We start from the raw sequence: 24,523 nt of genomic DNA, 5'->3' as shown, positions 1-24,523 counted from the left end.
ATAGGGTTCCGTAGCTTATTTATATAATACTAACGACCTGAGATGGGTGTACACGATTTTTTCTAAAATAAGATACAACCCATATTACTTTCTGATAATGTAACTCTCTACAGGTGAAAGAATTTTCAAAATTAAGTACTTTTGAGTTTAGCAATTACAAACGAAAATCTAATCTCTTTCTTATACAGTACACAGCTTTAAAAGAATACATAAGGCAATTACATAATTAAATAATAAAAGCCAATAAAGTTGGCCGAAGGTGAAGGAAATATACAAAAAGAAACACTATTATTGAAAATTAAAACTTTAAAGCAAAGACATCATGTTATTTATAATAATAGTTTAGATGAGAGCGACGCAAACAATGTCTATAAAGTGTAAGAGCAAAATATCCCACAAGTGCGTATGTCGCACATAGACAACAGATCCGTTGTAACATTAATTTTTTGAAAATTATCTCCGAGTAGTCTCCAAACTTCCAAGAAAATAAAGTAAACATAAAAACTGTCCGCAGACAAAATGTCAGTCAGCTGCATAGGCCATTATTTCTTGAAATTACATATTTTTGCTTAGTTATTTTAAATTTACAATGTACAGTATGTAAATTAAATAACAGTTGTGAAACAAAAAATATTACATTATTCGAATATGATAAAGCTACAACCGAATGAAATATTGTTTATATCAACAAATTTTATTGTATTTCATGTAAAATGTCATAATGTAAATTTAATCTCCGAAATATGATGTTTTAAAACAGCCTGACGAGAGACATGACAAACTGATATTAAGTGTTCCGTTCCATCAATTCGCTACGGAGCCCTAAAAATATTCTTAAAACTTCATTCTGTCGGCTTTGATTTTTCCGCCCTCTTCGATTTCGATCAAAATTCTTAGCTCTTTGAAGGCGCTCTTAAAAGAAGGAAACAAATTAGAATATAATTGCGCTCGCATTATTTGCAGATAGGGCTTCTTTGGGCCGCCATCGTAAGATGTTTAATAGGTATTATGTTTCGTTCCCATTGATTGCGGAGCGATTAATTGTTAATTAGCTATTGATACGGGAATTTTATTTTCATGTTCCCATTGTGACTTTTAACGTTTTTTTTAATCTTCTAATGATCTATTTTATTATTAAAATATATAAAAAAAATATAAAAATTGATGTGAAGAAGTCATTTAAAATTAATATATAAATACTTGTTAATATTATAAATAGATGTAACGGAGAAAGATAAACTTTGTTACATATGATGATGATATCAGCCATTATGCTGATACACAGCTGAATATGGGCAACCCCCATAAGGAAGGTTTTGCCAGTAGTTGCCACGGTTTAGCAGGTAGGTTAGCAACCGCAGGTACCGCTTTAGTGATATTTTAAGAGGGACGCTGCTGCCCATTCTTCAATCATTAGGCTCCCTTTTTTATTTTATTGTATTAGGCTATTATTGTATTATATATATATATATATATATATATATATATATATATATATATATATATATATATATATATATATATATATATATATATATATAATACAATAATACAATACAAAAATACAATAATAGCATTTTCCGCAGCAAAAGTCGCGTTATCAGCTGATATGTATACATACTAGTAGTTATCGTAAATTGTAACGTAAGCACGTGTGAACTCGGATATTATTACAAAATGACTTTTTTTTCATTTCCGCACAATGGTTACAACTGTCGTTGAAACTACGTCATTGTGGATTTACAGTGCAAACAGTTTTAGTACAAACACGCATCATACGAACATAAAGTATGCAAGAGTAGGGTTGCCGCCGACACAATTTGCGGGCAACAATAAAAAAACCCTTAACTCGAGACAACGGTAACGGTAGGGTTATTCGTCTTGTTCGCCCCTCGCGACAGGTACGTTTGATTTGTATGGACATGCCAACTTATATTTTTATTAGCATTAAAGCTACCGATTTTTCAGTATAGATAAGTTGATTGTTTATCTTTAGGCTACAGTGCTTAACTAGTTGATTTATTCATATTCATTTATTGAAGTCTTCACATAAATGGTAACTTTTTTATTTAACTTGCTAATAGTACAGGTTTTACATTAAAAATATTCATATTTCATTAGTAATTTCATGCATCCAGATTAAAAATACGCGTCTTTAATCAAATATTAAAACATTAACGGCCATTCCACTAATTTGGTCGAATTTATGTGTATCCACGCAGTTTATTACCTATCAATTTTTTGTTAAGTTAAACTTTAGAGAAATATGAGATATAATTACATAAAAAAGATTTATTAGTCATTAAGAAAAAATAATGGGATGAAGATGTAGTTTTCGCTTATTGGGCGATACAAATTTATCACAACATTAAATAAATTCTCTTCAAGTTAAACATCATCAAATATGTATTAAAACTTATCTGAAAACATTTTATTGATTTTTATAGATAAATTACGCTATAACTTATAAAGATTATCAAATTACCTACCATCTATAGCATCTAGCATCAATGCGTGAACAATCAAAATCGTGTAAAATCGAATTTTATATCAAAAGTTAGAAATATTATGACAAGATATTTATTTTCTATGATTCACGTTCTTCGTACAAATTAGAAATTAAGTAAATTTATATTTTATGGGCCTACTGTTATTTTTTCTAGGCAACAAAACATAAAAATATTTCAGTTTTACGACCGGATAACCGATAATTGCACGGCTATGATAAATTGGCAGAATTAAGAGATCAAAACAAAAAAGCACTTGTTATAATATGCTATTTTTAGGAAAATATTATATTCTTATTATTCTTTTTATTATTGTCTTGAACCTAATGCTTGTAATTGCTTGTAATTAATGAAAATAATAAAACATTAACTTTTATTAAATTCTCTAATCTACTATTATTAGTAGAAATATAATAAAAACGGTAAAAACTCACATCATTAGCTCATGACACGAGTTTTTAAACAATTAAAATCTATAATATATAGCATAGCAGTTTATTTTTAAAGCAACGGCATATCCATAAGCTTCTTTCAACAATGTACTCATTATTATTTAACAGTGTGCCGGCGTCGTTTGTCATGCGTTGCGTTTTTATTGAAGCCCGGTACAGCTCGAACGGTAAAGCGGTATTCAAGCGAGAGGAGTCAGGGGACTTGCTGATGGCATTTTAAATCAGGTTAAGGTCAGCACAAAGCGGACTTGAACTGGATCGTGTGCCAGAATGTTTGGATATAATGAGGGAAAATAATGAAAAATATTTTTGCTTAATAATTGATACGTTTAAGAGAACGTGGCCTAGTGGTATATTGCTTCGAGTTATAGAAGTTATCGTTAAGTTATCGTGAGTTCGAATCTGACCGATACCAATCACTTTGTGTCAATTTAAATTTGTGACTTACTCTCCAGTGTTGGAAAATATCATTAATCAAGAACAAATTTCACCAGAGGCAGACTTTGTACAAAAGCCGTCTGCTTGGGTACCTCTGTCCCATTCGTGTTTCTGCCATAAAGTAACTCTGTTTGCATGGCTGTATTTTAATTTAACTATAAATTAATTGCCTTATGTAAGGAATGCAATGAAACTACAGGGTGCAGAGGCATTTAACCTTAGTCCTCAAGAATAGCAACGTGTGAAGGGTATCATGAGAGACACAATACACTCGGATATGTTCATGGTACAGTTCATGTTTATAGGTGGCGATTACCACTTTCCATTAGGTGGGCCATTAGCTCGTTTGCCATTCTAAGTTGCATAAAAAAAAATCTGAATAACATCATAAGATCGGGCGAGTCTACTTTAATACGTTAGATTTTAATATGCTGCACGCAATATAGGAATATTAAGTATTACGTTTACTACAGTGGTAACAGCCGACAAATACTTCTTGGTAGTTTATCCATAATAGGCGAGCACAATTTTTTTTTTAATTTGTGACTGACTTTAATATTTTGAAATGTGCCTTTAAGATGTAAATTATTTCCTTTTTATTAGCGAACCAATAGGAATAATCCTATTGATTGGCTCGTGTACTACTTGCTACTCCCGACTGCTTCGGTAAATCAAATAAAAATCGTTTCACCAAATAACATCGCCCAATACCTCAATAAATAAAATGTACTACTGGTCTGTCCAATTCTGTGTGTTCAATAAAAATACATCCCCAAATGTAAACAGGAATATTGTATGAATACTTCATTCGAAATTGTATGACTGGCCATGTTAGGGCATTATCATTTTTAGTGCTCGCCACACCGCTATATTCAGATGGAATTTTTGATGCACTGGCGACACAGCGGCACCGCGATTGGCTCCGCTGAATATTGTATGAACCAATCACAACGTTGCGCTTAGCGTTGCATTCCAATTTCAAATTATGATGGCGGGAAATCGGCGACAAAGTAAGCAGTTTCGCAAAACATGGACGCAATTTTGATATTACACAATCCAATTGGACAAGTCTGTTTAGGAAGCAGATAATTGGCAAGGATGGCTGGATTTCAAAGCGATCAATAGTCGCCCGCCAAGAGTTCTAAGTTAGCGATTAGTAGGTGGTCAGTTTATTGAATTACTAAAGGAAAATTGAGTCCAGAACATACTTTATGTGATACCGACGTATGAAACTGAACATTTTTTCCAAAGAGATTTCAACATGAGACGAAAAAGTAAAACAAGTATACATTGGGTACGTAAAAAACGCCACTCCAATTGTGAATTCATCAATAAACGATAAAATATTCGTAGATACTCTACAACGTCATGTTTTGTAAATTACATTGTATATTTACAATGTAAGGTAATCTACAAAACTGCAAAACGTGTAATATTTTACGTTTTTGTTTTAACAAAGCAAAATCCTTTGCAACTAGCAACGGAAAAAAATTTCAATGGTTATAATTTGAGATTTTGTTCCACAAAAACTGTCATCGACATTGATCGTGATGAAATTTGTTATTTTAATTAAAAACCTAAGCTACTAAACCGATTTTGATCAAATTTCGATGGTATCGATCTAAAAGTATCAACTTTCAGTTAAAAAAGAATTTTCTAAATCGATTATAAATGACTGAGTTATGAGGCAATAAACATAAAAAAATTATATCCTAATTGAAACTTGTCCTTATTATTGTTGTAAAGTATTTCATAATGCTTTTAGAACCTGCATTAATAATGTTTTCGACAAAATGTACATATATTATTATGTAATAAATAATATGAAAAAAATAAATCTTCCGACATAGGCCTCCTCTAAATATTTACATTCTGCCATGTCCATATTGGACCGACTATTTTCCTAATGTCATCCTCCCATTTCTTATTTTGTCTAACTCTATTTCTTTTACTGCCCCCTTAATAGCACTTTGTTCTTATTCTTGTCCATTACTCTGTCTTTCCTCTTATCATGTGTCCAGCCCATGACCGTTTAGTTGTTTATAAGTTGTATAAGCATTCTTAAAATTTGTTTTATTTTTTTTTATTGTTTTTAATTTTATTGTTTTTTCTTGAGATAGCACTATCTGAAGTACAAACTCAATAACATAAAAAAATAAATAAACACAATGAGGCGTCCTAGTATTCGATTGTTTTGAGAGCAGGTTTAATAATACAGAGGTCGTGGCCCCGCTGATAACCTCCGTTATAACCGAAATTATTGTTCTCCTATATTTTGTTTGTCTGATTGTAAATATAATATGTTTTATCTGTGGACAATTCGATATGGAACGTGCCGGTGAATTCCTCCAGATAAATACTCCCAAACGAAGCAGTTTCGGGAGTTCGTTTGTACTTTTTCCAGTTGACTCCAAAAAGAAAAAGTTTTCAATTCGGTGGTACTTTTATTTGTTATTTCATAACTCCGTCTGTTATAAATCAATTTGCTAAATCCTTTTAAATCTGAAATGACTTACAGATTCGCTCCATAGAAATTTTATCAAAATAGGTTTAGTATAGATTTTATTTATTTAGTTATAAATCAAAATAACTAATTTTGTCATAATTTAATTTCTAAAAGGATATTTATAAATAAAATAATAGATATGAAGTATCCTATGAGCTAAATTAATTTTTTTATACCACAAAGGTGGCAAATAAGTATACAGCCCGTTTGATGGTAAACGATCACTGTAGCCTATAAACGCCTGCAACATTAGGCGGGTCACGTGCACATTGCCGACTTGAATTAGTATAGTAATTCGTATACGAAATTTCATTCAATCGTGCTTGAATAACAACATGTAGCCATCCAAACATCCCTACAAACTTTAATATTTATAGTATTAGTAAAATGTCTTATATAAGGATAATGTAGTTAAATTATAAATACTTGGTGACCTATTTCAATCAGATAGATCATCAAACAGTGATTGCACAAATGTATTAAATCCATACACTTGTATTATCAATCAATGAAACCATTTACATACATTACAACTATACAGTAATAACTTCTATTCCATTGTATCTATTGACATAGATTAATGATCTACAATCGCACAGGAATATGTTAAAGTCAGTAGAAGACCTACAAAGGATAATAATACTTAATCATTTGGAATAAGGTCTAAAAATTTACATATATAGTTGTGACCTTGGCTGTGATTATTCAATATTTAATAATATAATTATTCAATAAATAATCAAGAAACACTTTATCATTTTATTCATGTTTAAATGAAGCTCAAGTTACGTAAACAATTTATTTAAAGAAATAAAAAAAAAAGTTTATTTTTTATTTAAATGATTTACAAGGAAAGGATTTCATTTTCTGATTATTTTTGTTCCGTAACGTACATATATATATATATATTTTTATATCTACGTTACCTGATTTCATCGTCAATTCTGTACACTGTGTTACATCTTTGATTTTGACGACTTATTTTTTAAAATATTATTTTATTATTTATTACTTTTTAATTTACTTATTTGTTGGCCCTGTATTATATATTCACAGACTATTCTATATCCCGCAGAGTCACTCACGTGAATTACTATATAAAGTATTATATATAGAATATAACCTATCCATGTACCAAATTTCATTAAAATCTGTTAAGTAGTTTTTGCATAATAGAGTAACAAATATCCATCCAACCATCCATAATTAGTTTACATTTATATAATGTTACTTTGCATTTATAATATTAAAAAAATAATAATATTTTTCACGAAACTTTCCGTTGTTCTTCAGTGTATATATTTTTAGGATTTTATTTCCAGAGCAATATGTATTGTGGCCCTTCCATTCCCGTGGGTATCGTAAAAGACGACGAAGAGAATTTAATAGACAAACAATAGGCAGCAGCGTCCCTTTTTAAACGTCACTGAAACCTAACTGCGGTTGCCAACCCTCCTACCAAGCGTCGCAACTACAGGGAAATCTCTCCAAGGAGGGGAGAAAGGATTGTTAGTAGATTAGCAATTCCATTGCTAGCAACATCCCCTATTAGGTCAGTCTCCACGCGGTTTCTCCTGGAAACTATCGTGTTTTTATTGCTGAATTCGTCACGATGGGCCAACTGACCTGCTTCATCTTCACCTATCATCCCTCACTGATGCTCCGCCAGCGTATACCGATATCACAAGCGGGGTTACCTATCCATTATCATTCATTAAAAAAAAACTATCCAAGAGGGAGGCCCATGTCCAGCAGTGGACAGCTAACAGCTGAAACGATGATGATGTATTTGTGACAATCCTTCTTGCAATAAGTTACTTGGTACTCCCGTACTGATCTCATATTTTGTCACTATTTTTCTTTTATTTGTGATAATGGAATGGTAACCCCACCAGCGCTATCGGTTTACACCGACAGGGCACCAGTGAAGGATGATAGATGAGGATGAAGCAGGTCAGTTAGCCCATTGTGACGAATTCAACAAGAATTGTTCACGAGGGTTTCCAGGGGGAACCACGTAGAGGTCGACCTAATAGGGCATATTGCTAGCAATGGGGCTGTCAAACTCCATTGCTAACAATCCCTTCCCCCCCCCCCCCCTTTTTTGTCACTATTGAAACAACAATTTTTTTTACAGAACAATCTTTACACAAGCACTGTTTATAGTTTATTTATTCCTCCCGTTATCTCGTCGTCTACACGTACTATATACTCGTGCGTTGTAAAAGTACAATAACTATTAAACATAATAATGCCCACAACTATTGTTAGACATAATTAAAACAATTCCAACACAAACAATAACTCTTCACATTGAATAAGCATAAAATGTCTATTTAGCGGACAATTCGTTTTAATACAATACAGTGCTTTGTAGCATTACCATGTGTGGGGTAAATCTTTGCAGAATGCCACTTTGTCATAGGCGATAAAGAGTTATTGTCACACACAAAGCTGTATTGTTTAGAGGCCTTGTCGATTGTCTTTAGATTGCGAAGCGCATGACATGTCGACTGTATCGTACGCTATTATTGAGTTTACCTTGGACCTACATTTAAAACTAGACAGTGTATTAAAACGTTCATAAGTGATAAATAATAAGTTTTATAATAAATAAATAATTAGCAATCGATACTTGTATATCACAATGCTATTTTGGTCTTAAACGAACTTGAACTATATATACCTACTAGATATTTCAGAAGCTTGATATAGACCTGTTTTTATAATGAAAATAATACAAAAAATACCCAGATACAAAATATTCTGTGCCCCAGAATGATTCAAAAAGACCTTTATTTTATATGCAGAAATTATTGTGTTGTACGGGTATCGAACCGGCAATCCAGTTGGTTACTTAATTTATACTAGAAATAAGATAAAACAGACATAAAAAATACAGACAAATAGAGAATCTACTAATCTTGGAAGTCACTTTAAAAAAATGATCCATTTAATGTTTGCCATGATCATCATAATTATTATTATATATTTCAATAAAAACTAAAGCGTCCATTACTAATACACGGCTAAGTTGAAAAGCGATGCCTCGGGTCAGACATCACTCCCGTCTCTCATAAATAAGATATTCACATTAACTAATATTACCGGTCTCTTATAATTTGGAACACTTATATTGTGCTTTCGAAATATATATCACTATACAAATTACGCCTTCGTCCATTGTTAACGTTTTGTTTTTCGGGGTGGTATAAAATAGAAGCTTCTCGCGTTCTAACATATTTTGCAGTCGTCTCATTATATTGTCATGTTTTGTTTAAAGAAGACCAAAAAATAAACAAGAAAGTATTAATAGTCATTTTTAAATATTGTTTAATTAAAAAAATTATCTACTCTTAAATAGTGAAATATATTTTTAGATTAAAGTTTTATTTTTTGCATTATACTACATAAGTAACTATAAAATATACTATAAAATATACAATAAAATATATATAACATAAATGGTATTTATTATATACTATAATACATTTCATATAACGAGGGTATTTTTTCTAAATTTAAGGGTTTAATTTTTTCAATTGATTTATAATTTACAATTTTTTTTTAGTTAAATATTATGTTTAAATATATGTCATCATCAGCCGTTAATAATGCTGCTGAACGTATGCCCTCCCGTAAAGGGGTTTTTGCCAGTAGTTGCCATACTTAGCAGGCGAATTGTCGTTAGAATATATTGTAGAGGGCACATCCCTCAACTTTTAAGTAAAAAAATATATTTAACATAAATACAATAATAAAAATGATAATGCCACAACGCTTGTGCCCGGACCACACATCTCAAGTCGGATTCACAACAGTCATAAAGGAGATGAATAGTAGTACATTACGCGAGCATGTCTTAATCTGAAGCCGTGGCGATTACCGTGCGTTTAATTAGTGCAACGCCCCGGGGACAATGGGCCGACATTTGTCTTAATATATTCGGAAACGCTCGCCGGCTATTGTGAGTTACGCTTCATTTTAAATGTTGGACCATCCGTCATAATGATATAACGAGTTAAGTTTTGTTATCTTAATGAAAAATATTCAGGTACGTGGTACCTGTTAATTGTCTACTAAGATTTTTGTTTTGTATGACATTTTTTATTTGTTTTAAAAATAATTTGTATTAATAAAATTAGATGTAATTAGAACTACTAATGATTAATTTATCATTTGTAATTGCAATTTATTAAAAATATTTTCTGTATTAAATTTATAAGAATATTTGGCGCTTAAATATTTTTTCTTATCATTGCATCAGCTGTTAATTGTCCACTGGTCAACATAAGACTCCTTCTATTGGGGTTTTTACCAGTAGTTGCCATGCTTGGCAGGCGGGTTAGCAACCGCAGTTAGGTTTTGATGATCTTATAAGAAGGACACTTCTGCCCATCCCTCGTCCATTAAATTACTTAATCACTTATCACGACACTCTAGAAAGGAAGAGGTAACCCATTCTATCCCAAGACCGTATGATTATAGGATGATACAACATTTTAGCTGTCAGATCAGTATGGGAAAACTATGAACTTTCCCGTTATTGTTTCCTTATTAACAATGTTTAGTTTTACATATAACATTTGAGTAGTTAGTAGTTCAGCAGATTTTTTTTTATACAACTTAGAATGGCAAACAAGCTGACGGCCCACCTGGTGGAAAGGGGTAATCGTCGCCTATAGACATGAGCAGTACCATGGACATAACAGAGTTTACTGTTTCGCCCATGATACCCCCCATGCGTTGCCATTCCTGAGGACTCAGGTGTTATTCCTTCTGTACACAGTAAATTCACGCCATATCCCACCCTTCAAACCGAAACACAACCATGCAAACACAGCTGCTTCACGGTTGAAACACGAATGGGACAGAGGTACCCAAGCAATCGACTTTTGTACAAAGTCTCCCTCTGGTAAAAGATTGCTAATGACTTCGAATTTTCTCTGTACGTATAGAAAACAATGTATTGCATAGTTACTACGAGTTAAAACATCCGCGACAATGATCATTATCATTGCTATTAATTACCAAGATAATGAGATGCTCGGTAAATACAAATATTGACATGGCAATATGACACTGCCTTAACCTTTATTATTATCTCTATTATTAAACATTATCTGTATCTAATTTTATTGTGAACTGAACTATACGGCACCTTTGTCCTTACGCATTATGTTCTGTTCAAAATTAGGTTGCCGTTCAATAATTTTATCTTATTGTTTTACAATTTGATATCTACACATGAAATAGATTACGATGAAATACGTAAGGAAATACAGAGACAAAATTTGAATGAAATTCGCCGGTTTCGGCACTTCTGATCCTTTTTTTTTTTTAATGGAAATGTAACCCCGCTTGCGTATATGCTGCATGTATACGCTGCGCGCACCATTGAAAGATGGTAGATGAGGATGAAAAAGGTCAGTTAGCCCATCGTTGACGAGTTCCACAAGAATTAACCACGATGATTTTCAGGAGTAACCGCATTATTGCATGCAATAGGGCTATTAGACTCTGTTACTAAGAAATCCCCCCCTCCTTCCTTTTATGTTTGTACCGTCAAGAATTTAAGCTTACACAACCGGATTTCTTTTTGAGGAGTAGAATATAGTATTAAGTTCGCCTTTTGTACCAGACATTTTTTTTTGTAATGTGGTTAATAAAGAATAAATAAATGTTTTTTTTTCTTTGTAGAACGCAATTTAATTTATTACATTTATAATATATATTATAATTTATAATACATTTAGCACGTGTAATATGAGTAAGACATATTTTCTGTCCTTCTCTCTCTTTTTTATCCATTTTTTTTTATAATATACGATGATAGTTTCAAAATACTACACTTAAATAATACACAAAAAATATACCTATATCTGAATTTGGATACCCTCGCCACAGAAAATAATATCAGCAATTTAGAGTACCTATAAATTTTTACTAAAGAACCCTAAAAGAGAAATAATAATTTAAAATGAACGTAATTAGATGACCTCATAAACAGACTTAATAAGATTATAGAAATCAATTCTAGTTCATTAGCCAATAGCCAACATTATGAATACGAAATTATTCTGACTAACAGTATCAAAACAAACTAGTTTCTGTCCATTATAAAGCGAGTTAATTTGACGATACAACGTCCATTTAGACAATTAATATATTTTAAGACCCTGTCATCTCTTGTTAAATAGCACATTTTAATGAATTAATATTTTTTTAATGGTACACTTGGTGAGATTTCTATGGGAAACCAGACACTTGGGCGTCCATTAGCTACTGATATAGGAATGTAACGGAAATTTTATTTTTCCCAATACAAGAATCTTTGCGCAAATGATAAGTTTAGCAATCCAAAGCGGCAATGCCAGTATCTTGAGTATGCTGCCTGGATACCTTTTGGGAGATTATTTATAATTAATTATGTGTATTGTTATTGTTAAATAAAAATGGCATTATATTATTTATTGATAAATGATATGAGTAGTTTATAAAAAAAGAAAAACAAAATAATTATATACAAGACATGTACATTTTGTTCCACAAAAAAAACTGCTTAAATTATGGCTATAACAATTATTTAATTAAAAACTAAAGTACTGATTTAATTTAATAATATCTCAATGGGACCTATCTAAAAGGAACTACTAGATATACTAAATATAATAATGGATTTACTGTCAGATAAAAAATTGCTTAGCAATAAGACTGCATTTTGTACTACACTATAATTATTGAAAACGTTTCAACAAGTCCTGTAATATTGACGCAATAAATTGGTAAATAAATAAATAAAATTGTTCTTTTACATTGATGTTTAAATTTCAGAGTTCTAAGGTAATATAAATAAAAAAATATATAATCAAATTTAGAATCACCTGCAAATTTTTGAAGTTGGTTAACAGCATGTATATTAAAGATAGTTATATATAAAATATAATATGTACTTACATCGCTAACTCGTATATTCTCATTATAACAAGTCCATTGGCCGCCAATTCTCTGCGTGCTTCATAGTACTTCTTGTTAATTTTAGATAAATACATACAAACGCTTACATAATGTAATTACCATGTAATCACTACTACATTTATCTATTACTCAGATAGAATTATGACTTTTTAGAGTTCCGCAGTCAATCGTTCTTGTTTATGTTTGTTAGTATTATCACATACAATATATGATACGTAGAAGAGATCACCTTTAGGGATAAGGTCGCCTATTGTTTTCTTAGTGTTTGTTTTATATCAAACGGTTACCATAGTGTATAGACGTCTGGACGCATGTGTCGCCAGCCCTTAAGAAACCTTATTACGCCCTTTTCGAAGCCATCTGTAGTCTCTAGGTAACTTGGCAGGAAGGACTTTAGTTTCACAACCTGAGTGTTCACGAAAGAAAGTTCCTTTGAAACCGCACTGTGTGTGACTGCAGTATGATCTTCTTTGTGGTGAGTAATATATAGCAATATCTAAGTTACAATATCAAGATACTGGAACCAATAATAAATATGTTAAAGTTCTGTTAACCAAAAAATAATATTTGATAACAGACTTTTAACATATTCGAAAATAAATATCCAACCGGTATGGGCGATATAGAAATGAATTTTCTGCGCCATTAATGATCCAAACCCAATATATAGATATCGGATCGGTATCCATATTACCCATGCCTTCTTCTTTGTAATTTGTTTGCTCTTATGCTAAGTTCTATTGTAATCTTTTGGAAGGAACAATAGTGTCTATCTATCTATTACAAAATATATAACACGAAAGTTGTCATTTCGCCTGTATTATTTTTTTAGCAACTGATAATGTTTACTTCCCTGTTGGTCTAATATTAATTTTATCACAAATGATATCGGTTTGTTTTGTTTTCAGTCAGACCGTTAAGTGTATGACGTCGAAATTTTATATGATTAGATTTACATATGACATTAACTTAAAATTGAGTAAGAATATATAGACAGAACATTAAAAAAGTACATTTAATTAATTTTTTTTTTGTTTTTACAACGCAGGGGGCATACGAGCATGCGGCTCACCTGATGGTAAGTGACTAGTAAAATTATTTACGATATCATTATTTTTTTATTTAATTATTATTTAATATAATAAAAATTTGGCAAACAACATTTTTACAATGTTAAAAGTAATTAGATTCTAAATTTCCCAGATCAAGTCGATTTTTGAAATTGGAACTACTTTTTTTTCTGATTTAATATAAATATAGATGTGTACATGTTACTTATAAATTAACATTAATGATAACATTATTTAAAATGACGGCCATTTTCAATGATTTAAAAAAGAAATTTAAAACATAAAATATGTCTACATAAAATACTTCTAAAATTTATAACAGCATACACTCGTGTAAATGGTCTAAAACTCTATACAAGTGGCATACATAATTTCAAAACAAGAAAATCCCCTGAACAACCGTATAAATAACTCTGTAAAGTAACAAAGTGTCTTAAACATTACCCTGTAAATTGCCCACATAACGCGGTCTAATCTCGTCTTGTTATTATAATTAACAGTTGTTACAGAGTAACATTAACATCTTGCTAACAATAAACACAGTGTCGGCGTAATTATACTAATTAGGCTAACTTAGGATTTTATGGTTATAACAATGGTTATATTTAGGGTTTTGTCCATGACGAAAATTTGTATCATTTTGCTACTAGCTTACATTAATATAAGCTATAATGCTAATGGTCATTGGTAAATTTATACCCTATTAGGTCGAACTCCACCACACGGTTCCCTCTGGAATCCAATAAGATTAATTCTGTATTTATCACGACGCGTCGATTTATCTGTTTTAATTCTCACCTTTCATTATTTACTGGTACCCCGCCAGTGTATACTGATAGCGCAGGTGGAGCTATCGTACCATTCTATTATCATGCATAGAAAAGCCTTTTTGAAAATTTTAAGCGGTTGAAGTTTGAAGCGTTCATACCAAATGTAATCTTTTATTATTAGTATATTTTAGAGTCAACAGATGCGAGTATATTTAAAAACTGTGTCCCAAAAAATATCGATTTCAATTGTGACAAAACCAGTTAATTTGTAAATATGTACTTTTAAATAAAAATAGAATTTTCCAAATCCGTTTAGAACCGACGGAGTTAGACGGAGAACTTCCTGCTTTTTTAAGTAGGTTGAAAATAATAATGACAAAACATATACTTATTAATGAAAATAATTTAATATTATCCATATCCTTACGTGAAAATGAGTTAGTTTGTTTGTTAGATTTTGACATCTTAAAGACTCGACCAATCGTCATGAAATTTTGTACATACCTAGTACCATATATGGTATGGAAAGGCTTGATTTCTATTTTTCCTAGTCAATTGATACGTTTCGCCAAACTGTTTATAATTACTCTTCTCCATCCAAAAGTCGCATGGACGAGATCGCTCTTAGTGATAAGGCCACTCATTGTTTTCTCGGTGTAATTTTTTCTTGTAATTGTTTGTATTTATAATAGGTTTACCACTGTAATCTTTTTGAGGAAACAACGAAGAGTATCTATCTATCAATATGTAGTTCTAATCTCTCTCTATAATTCTAAACTTCTATTACTACAAGAATCTAACAATATTACTGATAGGTATTACTAAGATTAAGCCACTCAGTGCAATAAGTGAAATGGTTATCAGTTATACTTATTTAGTTATGCTAATTTTCTTTCACCTTGGGTTAAACTGTAATGTTAAATGTTCATTTAATAAAAATAGAAACTAAATATACAAAATAGTGTCATATCTATGCAATTTATGTGCGAACAGTATGTTTATTATGGGCCATATAATTTACAGCAAATGAAAATTTATGAAGCAAATAAATTTACAGTCCGTTACCAAAAGACATTTTGTTTTTAAGTGAAAACAAACTAAACTCAGGTGATTTTCTACAATGAAAGAACAGGTAAAAATGATAATATACGTTCAACAAATTTTTACTTTGTTAAAACAGGTTGTATTATACGACATGTGGGTTGCTCCACATGACTTACTAATGTCAAATGTATTGTAGTTACAAATTTAATGAAATTAGTGTGAAATTGTGAACACGATTAACTAATGAGTTAATTGTGTTCACAATCAACGAAGAATTTTAAACTACAGTTAACACATAATCTAATTTTAAATTAACTTATTTAATCTGATAAAGTTAGCTACGATTTGATAGATTACAATGTAATTGTTTAGAATACAAAAGTTTAACAAAATATATCTACAACTATAATATTTCGGTTTGTACGTTATTTATAATCATTTGAAAAATGTAATCAGGCCCTTAAAAATGCTTTTACTTAAGAAGATATGGATAGTAAGGAAGTAATTATAATGTGCAATAAGTACATTATAACCATTGTTTAACTGCCCATTACATCGAATATCAATGCACATTTTCTAAATTTTGATATTATCTATGCAGTTTACGATCGCAATGAAGTACCGTGGACAAATAGCGTTAAAACCAAAATATCTATAAAATAATAGTAAAATCATCGTATAAGATTTTATAGTGAACTTGCGGTGCACATACTCTTAACTTTGTTTTTAATGAGCTATAATACGACCAATTAAATTCTGGTTAAACGACCAATGCAGGAATAGTCACGTACTGTCGCCGCTTTATTTTACTGCGTAACCGCAGTTTAGCTTGTCCTATAGCAATTAAAGTTACGTCAATAACACGTAATGGTTCCTCATTGAAATTGTTTTGAGTGCTATTTTGTTTTTTTTTTTGTTTCATATTCATTTAATAATAGATATTTATTGACATATAATCCTAAAAGTGTAATTTGGGTTGATTTGATTCGTAAGTGTTAATCCACCAGGTCTAGGACAAAAATCGATAACTTAATACAACAAATGTAGGGGGAAAGGGATTGTTAGTAATGGAGACTGAGAATCCCATTGCTAGCAATATACCCAACCAGGTCGTACTACCCCTGGAAACTATCATGGTTAATTCCTGATGAATTTATCATGATGGGCTAACTGGCCTGTTTTCATTCTCATCTATCACCCTTCACTGGTGCTCCGCCAGCGTATCCCGTTAGCGCAGGCGGGGTTACCATACTATTTTCACCCATCAAAAAAAAATACAACAAATGTTTAGGGAATATCACAAGGACACATTGTGTAATATTCATCAGTTAGTTATTAATCGCTATCCTTCAAAGTTACATTACTTTCAACTTAAATTTATATGCTACTACGCTATAGTGACGCTATCTATTTTTGATCTACAATCAGATCTTCATAATTGGTACTCATCTATGTAAATAAAAATCAATTGCCGAATGTATTTAAGCGCATCGTTAGAAAACGGCCGCACTTATTTGACTAATTCCTTTCTTATTGTGTTTATAACTGTCAAGACAAGGTTAGTAAATTTGAAAAATGGCACGTATAGTGAGAAAGAGTTAAAAACTCCACATAAAAAAAAACTGAACAAGTCTTACAGTAGCAAAAATATATTTTCACTTCATTAAATGTTCTAGTAATATTTATTTATTTATTCCTAATTACACAATAAAATTTGTACAAATGTTAAGTTAACGCATTAATTAATTATTATTTACTTGTAATTATATATTTATTTTTAATTTTTTCTTTTACATTTACCGATATTACCTCACAATTGAGGATCATAGGGAATGTAAAAAATGAAATACGTATACGTACAATATCTACCCGGTTAAGTATCAGTAATGTGAGTATCATTATTTCAGTTAAGTATCATTATTGACATAATGTGATTATCTTGGATTCCGCAATGTAACTAGAGGAATATCGTAAGGATATTAATAATAACAAATCATTATCAGAACGATTTCCGTATCAGTATATAAACATAGTGAGACAAAACATAGATTAATCTATGTCGGAAATTGCCAATAATGTAGAGCAAAGATTAATTACATATTGTTAATTATGTTATTAAAAGGTATCACTGTTGACAACACAATTTCAAGATACATTGAAATAGTAATAGCAAATTGAGGCTAATATTGTAAGACTGATTAATTAAAAAAAAAAGAGAGAATTATATCTATTTGGCTAAATTGTTTAAAAAATGACATTTATTTATTAAAGTTTCTTAAGGGCCCATTACTCGGACTGTATGCTTGTTTGTGTATTGTAGTATAAAAAAATAAAAAAAAAATTGTATGTATACATAATATCTTATTTTAGAAAATACAAAAAGTATTTCGATGATTCTTTTTTCTTCGAAAGCAACTATTAATTCTAACACTGACTCAGAAAAGATTTAACTTGCTTTACTGCAAAATTACAAACGAAATTTTTGTTTCAAGTGGAATTTGTAATTATTAAAATAGATATTTATTTATTTATTTTATTTTTATATATCCGTGATAAGAGACGAATTAGTTTTGAATTTTGACTACTCATAATAATCGCAACCTTTCTTAAATTCGAAACCTTTTCAATGAAAAAGCATCAAGAATTATGAGATACTTTGAGAATTGGTTATTAACATAAGAATTTTAAATTTGACAAGAGTACGATCTCAGGTTATTTTTAAAACACCAAACAAATACAATTGTACTTACTTGTTTTGCTTGACTGGCGTAGTGGATGGTGTAGGCCTCTTCTCTTCTTTTATTGTGCTATTATTCATTTTTGACGTTAATCTCTTAAGGACGTCATCCATTGACCGCTTATGAGGCGGAGCTAACGACAGAGCACTGTTGTGATTTAACAATGAATTATTATTGTTACAGAGCCCTAAAACTTTTGCTTCAGCACCTGGACTACTGCATTCTGAGGAGCCACGTCTCCGAGCCTGTAGGTCATTGACCTGATGTAGACTTAGGAAAGATGATGGGACTAGAAGATTGTTTGTCATGTCTAAAGTTTCTAATCTCTGTTTTTTTGTTGGCCTTTCGTCGTCGTAATTTGTTGGGTCTTCTTCACTTACAGAACTTCTTGTTGATGGGCTAGGCGAGAATTTATAATAATTCTGCTGTTCAGGGTCGGATTCAGGCTGGTCTGGGAAGTCCAGATTGGCGGGACCAGCTTCTTGCTTAACGGTTTCGGTGACTCCTTCTTGCAATTTCGACGGCGGTGACTTCCGTTTAGATGACATGTTTCTGTGAACAAAACCTTTAGTCAGAAATGTCGAAATTATCAAAGTTGTTATATCTCGATATCAATAATACTTATATAAGTTGATATTTTTTTTCCTTCAACTAGTTGTTTATGAGTAATTGTTCTTAATTTAAAACTACTATTATACATACGTAAGATAATAGACTTATCAGATGTCCATCAATTACCCGAATTATTTTATTTTTATTAGTATATTTTATGTCTATTCTTGACAATTTAGTACATTTACGTGATACTTTATTAAAAAGTATTAGTAAATAAACATTATCTATTTAGTTTGATAATTTTATTTAGGTATTTATAATTGGAGATAAATTAGTTAGCTTCATCGGGGACAACCAAGCCTTTCGTATCAATGTTGATACAAATCCCGGGTCAGACGTCAAACGTAGTATTTGTCACCAAACTCCGACTAGTTGCGAAACTCGCTTCGTTAAAGCACCTAATTGGGCCTTACTAATTGTACTAATTGCAGTCACTGCTTTGGACTTAAGGTGTCCAGTGAACCATCCACTTCATCTAGACCCCTGAACACAACCTGCATTACGTTTGGAACGTCTATTTTTGTACAGAATTAGAAGGACGGGGGAGATCTTGTGAAGTTAGTTAATTTGATTGTATGATTATTCTTACGAATGTATACATAAAGCATTAGTCCGTTATCAATCACGGACTAATGCTAGTGTATGTGTAACTTGCAATTTTGTTTGTGTGTGTAATGTTTCCCCGAAACATGTTTATGCTTCGGTGTTAATTTCAGTCAAGATGTCTTCATTGGATCTGCTAACAAACGAATTTCTTGTGCAGACAGTGTCTGGCAGCTCGGCTTTGATGTCTGTTTGTCTTTGGCTCAGTTGTAGATAGTTAATTAAGTGTATTTACACTGATTATTGAGATGTACGAATATTTTTTTAACTTTAACAATATATGTATTTGGATAATAACTATGGTATATAGATACAGTCAGCAACCAAACTAACCTACAACTTGTATGGTCGTTTTTACGTTATGAAATAATTTTATTTTCAACCGACATTAAAAAGAAAAAGGTTTTTAATTAGATTGTATTTTTTTTTTATGTTTGTTACCTCATAACTTGCTCAGTTCTAAAGTGATTTGAAAAATCTTTATTTTATCTGGAAGTATATACAAATTGGTCTCATAGAAATTTTATCAAAATCGGTTCCATACTTTAGTTTTTAAATTAAAAATAATTCGTTTTACCACAATTGAAGTAGATTTATTTTGTGGAACACAATTTTAAGTTGTCAATATAAAAATTAGTCTTTACGTTAATATAACTGAATGTAAATTTCACATACTTACACACATGTTAGTTTATGTACTACAATGTAAAGATAATCACTCATTAAACTGACACAGTCACAAGTGCATAATCAGAGTAACATAATCATTTATGCACCACTACAGTATGTGTCACTTTAAATGTCATTCTATTGAATCATACGTGTCATTTGTGCGTTATATATCTACAGAATAGAAATAAAAAAAAAATACTAGCAGTTTTTTTAATCTGTACATGATATTCCATCACTAGATTTTACACACAGAACACGACAAACTCAAAATATATATTTAATTTTACACAAACGCAAAATCGTGTCTGAAAAGATTTTTCACTGCGTCAATTAATTTTAATTGAGAACAACAAGGAAGTAAACGTAAAGATGAAAAAGAAAAAAAAAGAGAAAAATTATAATTAGTGGTTTATAATTGACGAAGACATCACGTATAAGACACACGATAAATCCATTAGAATTGAAAACTACCTTCTTTTGGAAGTTGTTTACCTTCTTTGGAATGTGGAAGAAGCGATAGAGGTTTGTTGGAATCCAAGCATTTGACGTTCCACTGTTTCTGCCTACCCTAATGGGAGACGCGTGACAGATATGTATGTGTGTATGTATGGAATGTCCACACAATTATAGGTATGTATTGATGAACTAGATATATTGACTTAGTGACACAAAAATCTAGACATTCAACCTCGCCGAATGAAAGGGAAATTATTCCATGAAGCTACGAAAGACAACAAAATAAGAAAAAGAGAATAAGCACAAAATATTTATAATAACAATCATGATTATAGATTAGATAATAGAGCAGAAAACATTGTATTTAGTTTATTTAATATATTTTATTATATTAAGTATATATATATATATATATATATATATATATATATATATATATATATATATATATATATATATATATATATATATATATATATATATATATATCATTATTTCAGCCATTATCTGTCCACTGCTGAACTTGGGCCTCCCATAATGAACTAACTAGACTACCATAAGGACCGGTCCTGAGTCACTAGCATTCAGTGACATAATGTAAGTATATATAATGTACATTAAACAAAATAATATAATGTAACAACAAATCCAAAATGTGGCAATGTTTGTATTATCTGACAATCTTTAGTTAACAATTAATTTTTTTTTTAAAAAAAAGGTAACATCAATAAACTTTAGAGTAAAAAAATACGTTCATATACGTACATGTAAATTAAAGCTCATGAAAATACAAATAAAAATTCCAAGAATGTCAATCGATTTTATTGAAAAGTAAGCACAAACATCAAACAATTCATTTATCTGTCATGTCATAATGAAATTGCTTTTTACCTATATTTGATTTTCTAGGTAAAAGTTAAAATTTCAGTACTCCGTAATTCAAAAATAATAAAAGATAAAATGAATAAATTAGAATAGATTTTCCTTTTATTGTAGATTTCTTAGCTCCATCGAGGTACTAAACTAATTTCCTCGCTGGCACGTTGCTGACTTGCTCGCAGTTGCGAAATGTAACAATATAGGAGAAATGAAAATAAACTAAAACAAAATTATGGCGCACAAAAAGAATAAACTGATATATAATTTAATGAAATTTGACAGTTTTGATTAATTAATTTTATTAATACGTAATGAAATCTGCGCCTATATTGGTAGATAAGAATTCTTTATTAATTTATAAATTTACGTTTTTCCATTAGATATTATTTACTATGTTAATTACTTAAAAATACACAAGTATAAATTAAAAATAGGTAATTAAACTCCATTTAAGTAGACAAAAACAAATTCAATAAATATAGAAAATATAAATTGTGCATTAAATATTGGTTCTAATCATAAAATCAATTTATACGGAAACATTTGAAACATGAAAGTATATAAATACACAGCTACCCACTTCCCTGACATTTGTCTGTACAAGAAATAATATTAAAGAGTTTCACCCTTATTTCTATGAGCATAGAAATCGTCAGTCATAACAAATGAAATGGATTGTAACTATTAATTTCCTTTTCATTACGTACACAATGGCGTCCCGTGGTGGCGCGAACAATATGGCCGATTGGCGGGAAATTTGACAAGTTAATATTTAGATACGTTCGGAAACGTTTACCTTGATGACAATACTTTCTATTTCTTATATTTTATTACGTGCTTATGTTCAATAACACACAATTGGAAAACATAAATAAGTATTAGAGAGTATATATTTTTGCTAAACTTGTTACTACTATATGAAATACTACTGTGAAAAATAATTTTACAAATAAGTAATGTAGTAAACGGAAATGTTAAAAAATAAATGGCCCACGAATATATTATAAATGTTACGATACGACTGTTTCCCCAATTTATCACGGAACTCTAAAATATCAGAACAAGTGTCAATAGGGCACAGCTGATTTCAATTTAGCGACTAGAGGGGCGTGCAACAATGACGTAACTAAATTGTTAGCAAATTGTTTTAGTTAAACGAAACGCAAACACCCCTTTTACAAGCACTACTGAGGAATATGTTTTTTTTTTTCAAATATATTTTTATATTATATTGATATACTATGGGATTTTATTATTGCAAATAGGTAATTAAAAATATCACATGTCAAAAAATAATTACAAAATTATAAATTTATAAACAAAAACATTAAGTACTGATGATAAAAAAAAGTAAAAAAGAATAATTGTACCTAAACAAAGTAATTAAACTAAAATTACAAATCCGAAACATTTATAACAAAAATGTTTAAGTAAAGGAAAATATGCAGGTGGTTCAGGACCGTTTTTTTATGGCAGCCTATGGGGGAGCCCTATGTCTAACAGTGAACGGATAATGACTAAAAAGATGATAATGATGAATATAAGAGAAGTAAAATCTTAAAATAATATTATAAAAAGAAAATATGTATTTGATTTTCTGTTTGTAATGAATAAAACCAAAAAATACTATTGATTTTTTAAAAAAAACACCTATAAAAAGCAACATGATATGCGAATAACATGGCCTGTATTTTATTTAAAAAAATCAAGCGAAGCCGGGGCGGGTCTCTAGTATCGAATAAAGAAAAAAAGATATCAGTAAAGTTAAGTACAATGTACTCGTAAATGGTATCGGCCGAGGCAGGGCAGCAATGAAATGCACATATAGATAGGCATTGATGCAAGAGCAACCAGTCGGGTGACATCATACGAGCGACCATCTAATTTATACAACGTATTAACATTCGTATCCGTTAGTTACCTATGAAGCAGACCCCGACAGGGTGGTAATGACCGTCTAACTTCCAATCTATTTGAAGGAAATTGCCGATGCCCGGTGTCCGTCTTAGATAAACGTGGAAGGTTGACTGACGAATATTAAGTGTCGTCACGACGGCCCCGGTACTGCTTCTGAGTGTGTTGGGTAATTATTAGATATACCCATCTTATATGTAAACGGGGATATTGACTCTAAAATAAAAAAAAAAAGATTTAATACAAGCTGCCCCCGGAAACATTATTCATAGTTTTAGGGAAATAACATACATTTTTAATAATTTGTCTGTGTTTTTATCTAACTTTCTGATTAAATACATCTAATATTCAATAAAAGAGTATAGGTATTCCTTTTTATAAGTCCGAAACCACACGTGTTTTCCACAGTTCTGCGTGTGATTATGAGAGGCGCTAGCCACTTAGCATCAGATGAGTCGCATGCTAATTTGCCCTGTGAGTTTAAAAAAAAATTACAAACTAGCAGGAGGCTAGTAATTTATTGGGCTACAAATAAACTTGGGAAAACCTATATAACTAATGTGACTTCGGATGGACGAGGTGATATGGAAAACAAAAGTAAAGACTGCCAGACTCAAATATCAAGAATAAAATTAATTTGATGAATTAGTACTAAAACCAACGCATATATTACAACTACGACACCAATAATATCTACAATATAGTATTGAAATGGATCAGTACGTAGTAACAATTTATCCTATGTCAAAGTTCATGTACATACGAATATTGCAATATTAAATTGGTACCTTTAATATGTGTAAACAACTTCAGTTTAAACGCTATACAAAACTTTGTAAATTGAATAAGCAAATAAAAGCAGTGGAGGGCACAATGAAAAA

The 24,523-nt window shown here is 30.8% G+C and overlaps 1 protein-coding gene across 3 annotated transcripts in view; it reads right to left on the bottom strand.

The window, feature by feature from the left end:
* LOC113512018 (transcription factor SOX-5) overlaps positions 1-24,523 on the bottom strand; it is a 388,866-nt gene that overhangs the window by 90,703 nt on the left and 273,640 nt on the right. For all 3 annotated transcript variants that reach the window (XM_031909143.2, XM_026895768.3, XM_052893688.1), the window contains one exon: positions 18,516-19,055. In XM_031909143.2, the coding sequence (XP_031765003.2) occupies positions 18,516-19,051 (536 nt within the window). In that variant the 5' untranslated portion in view covers positions 19,052-19,055. The remainder of the gene's footprint in view (positions 1-18,515; positions 19,056-24,523) is intronic.

This window comes from Galleria mellonella, unplaced genomic scaffold (assembly GCF_026898425.1).
Source record: "Galleria mellonella isolate WM207_F2 unplaced genomic scaffold, CSIRO_AGI_GalMel_v1 utg184, whole genome shotgun sequence".
Taxonomy (NCBI): domain Eukaryota; kingdom Metazoa; phylum Arthropoda; class Insecta; order Lepidoptera; family Pyralidae; genus Galleria; species Galleria mellonella.
The sequence above is the reverse complement of the archived record's forward strand: the minus strand, read 5'-3'. Positions and strand labels throughout refer to the sequence as shown.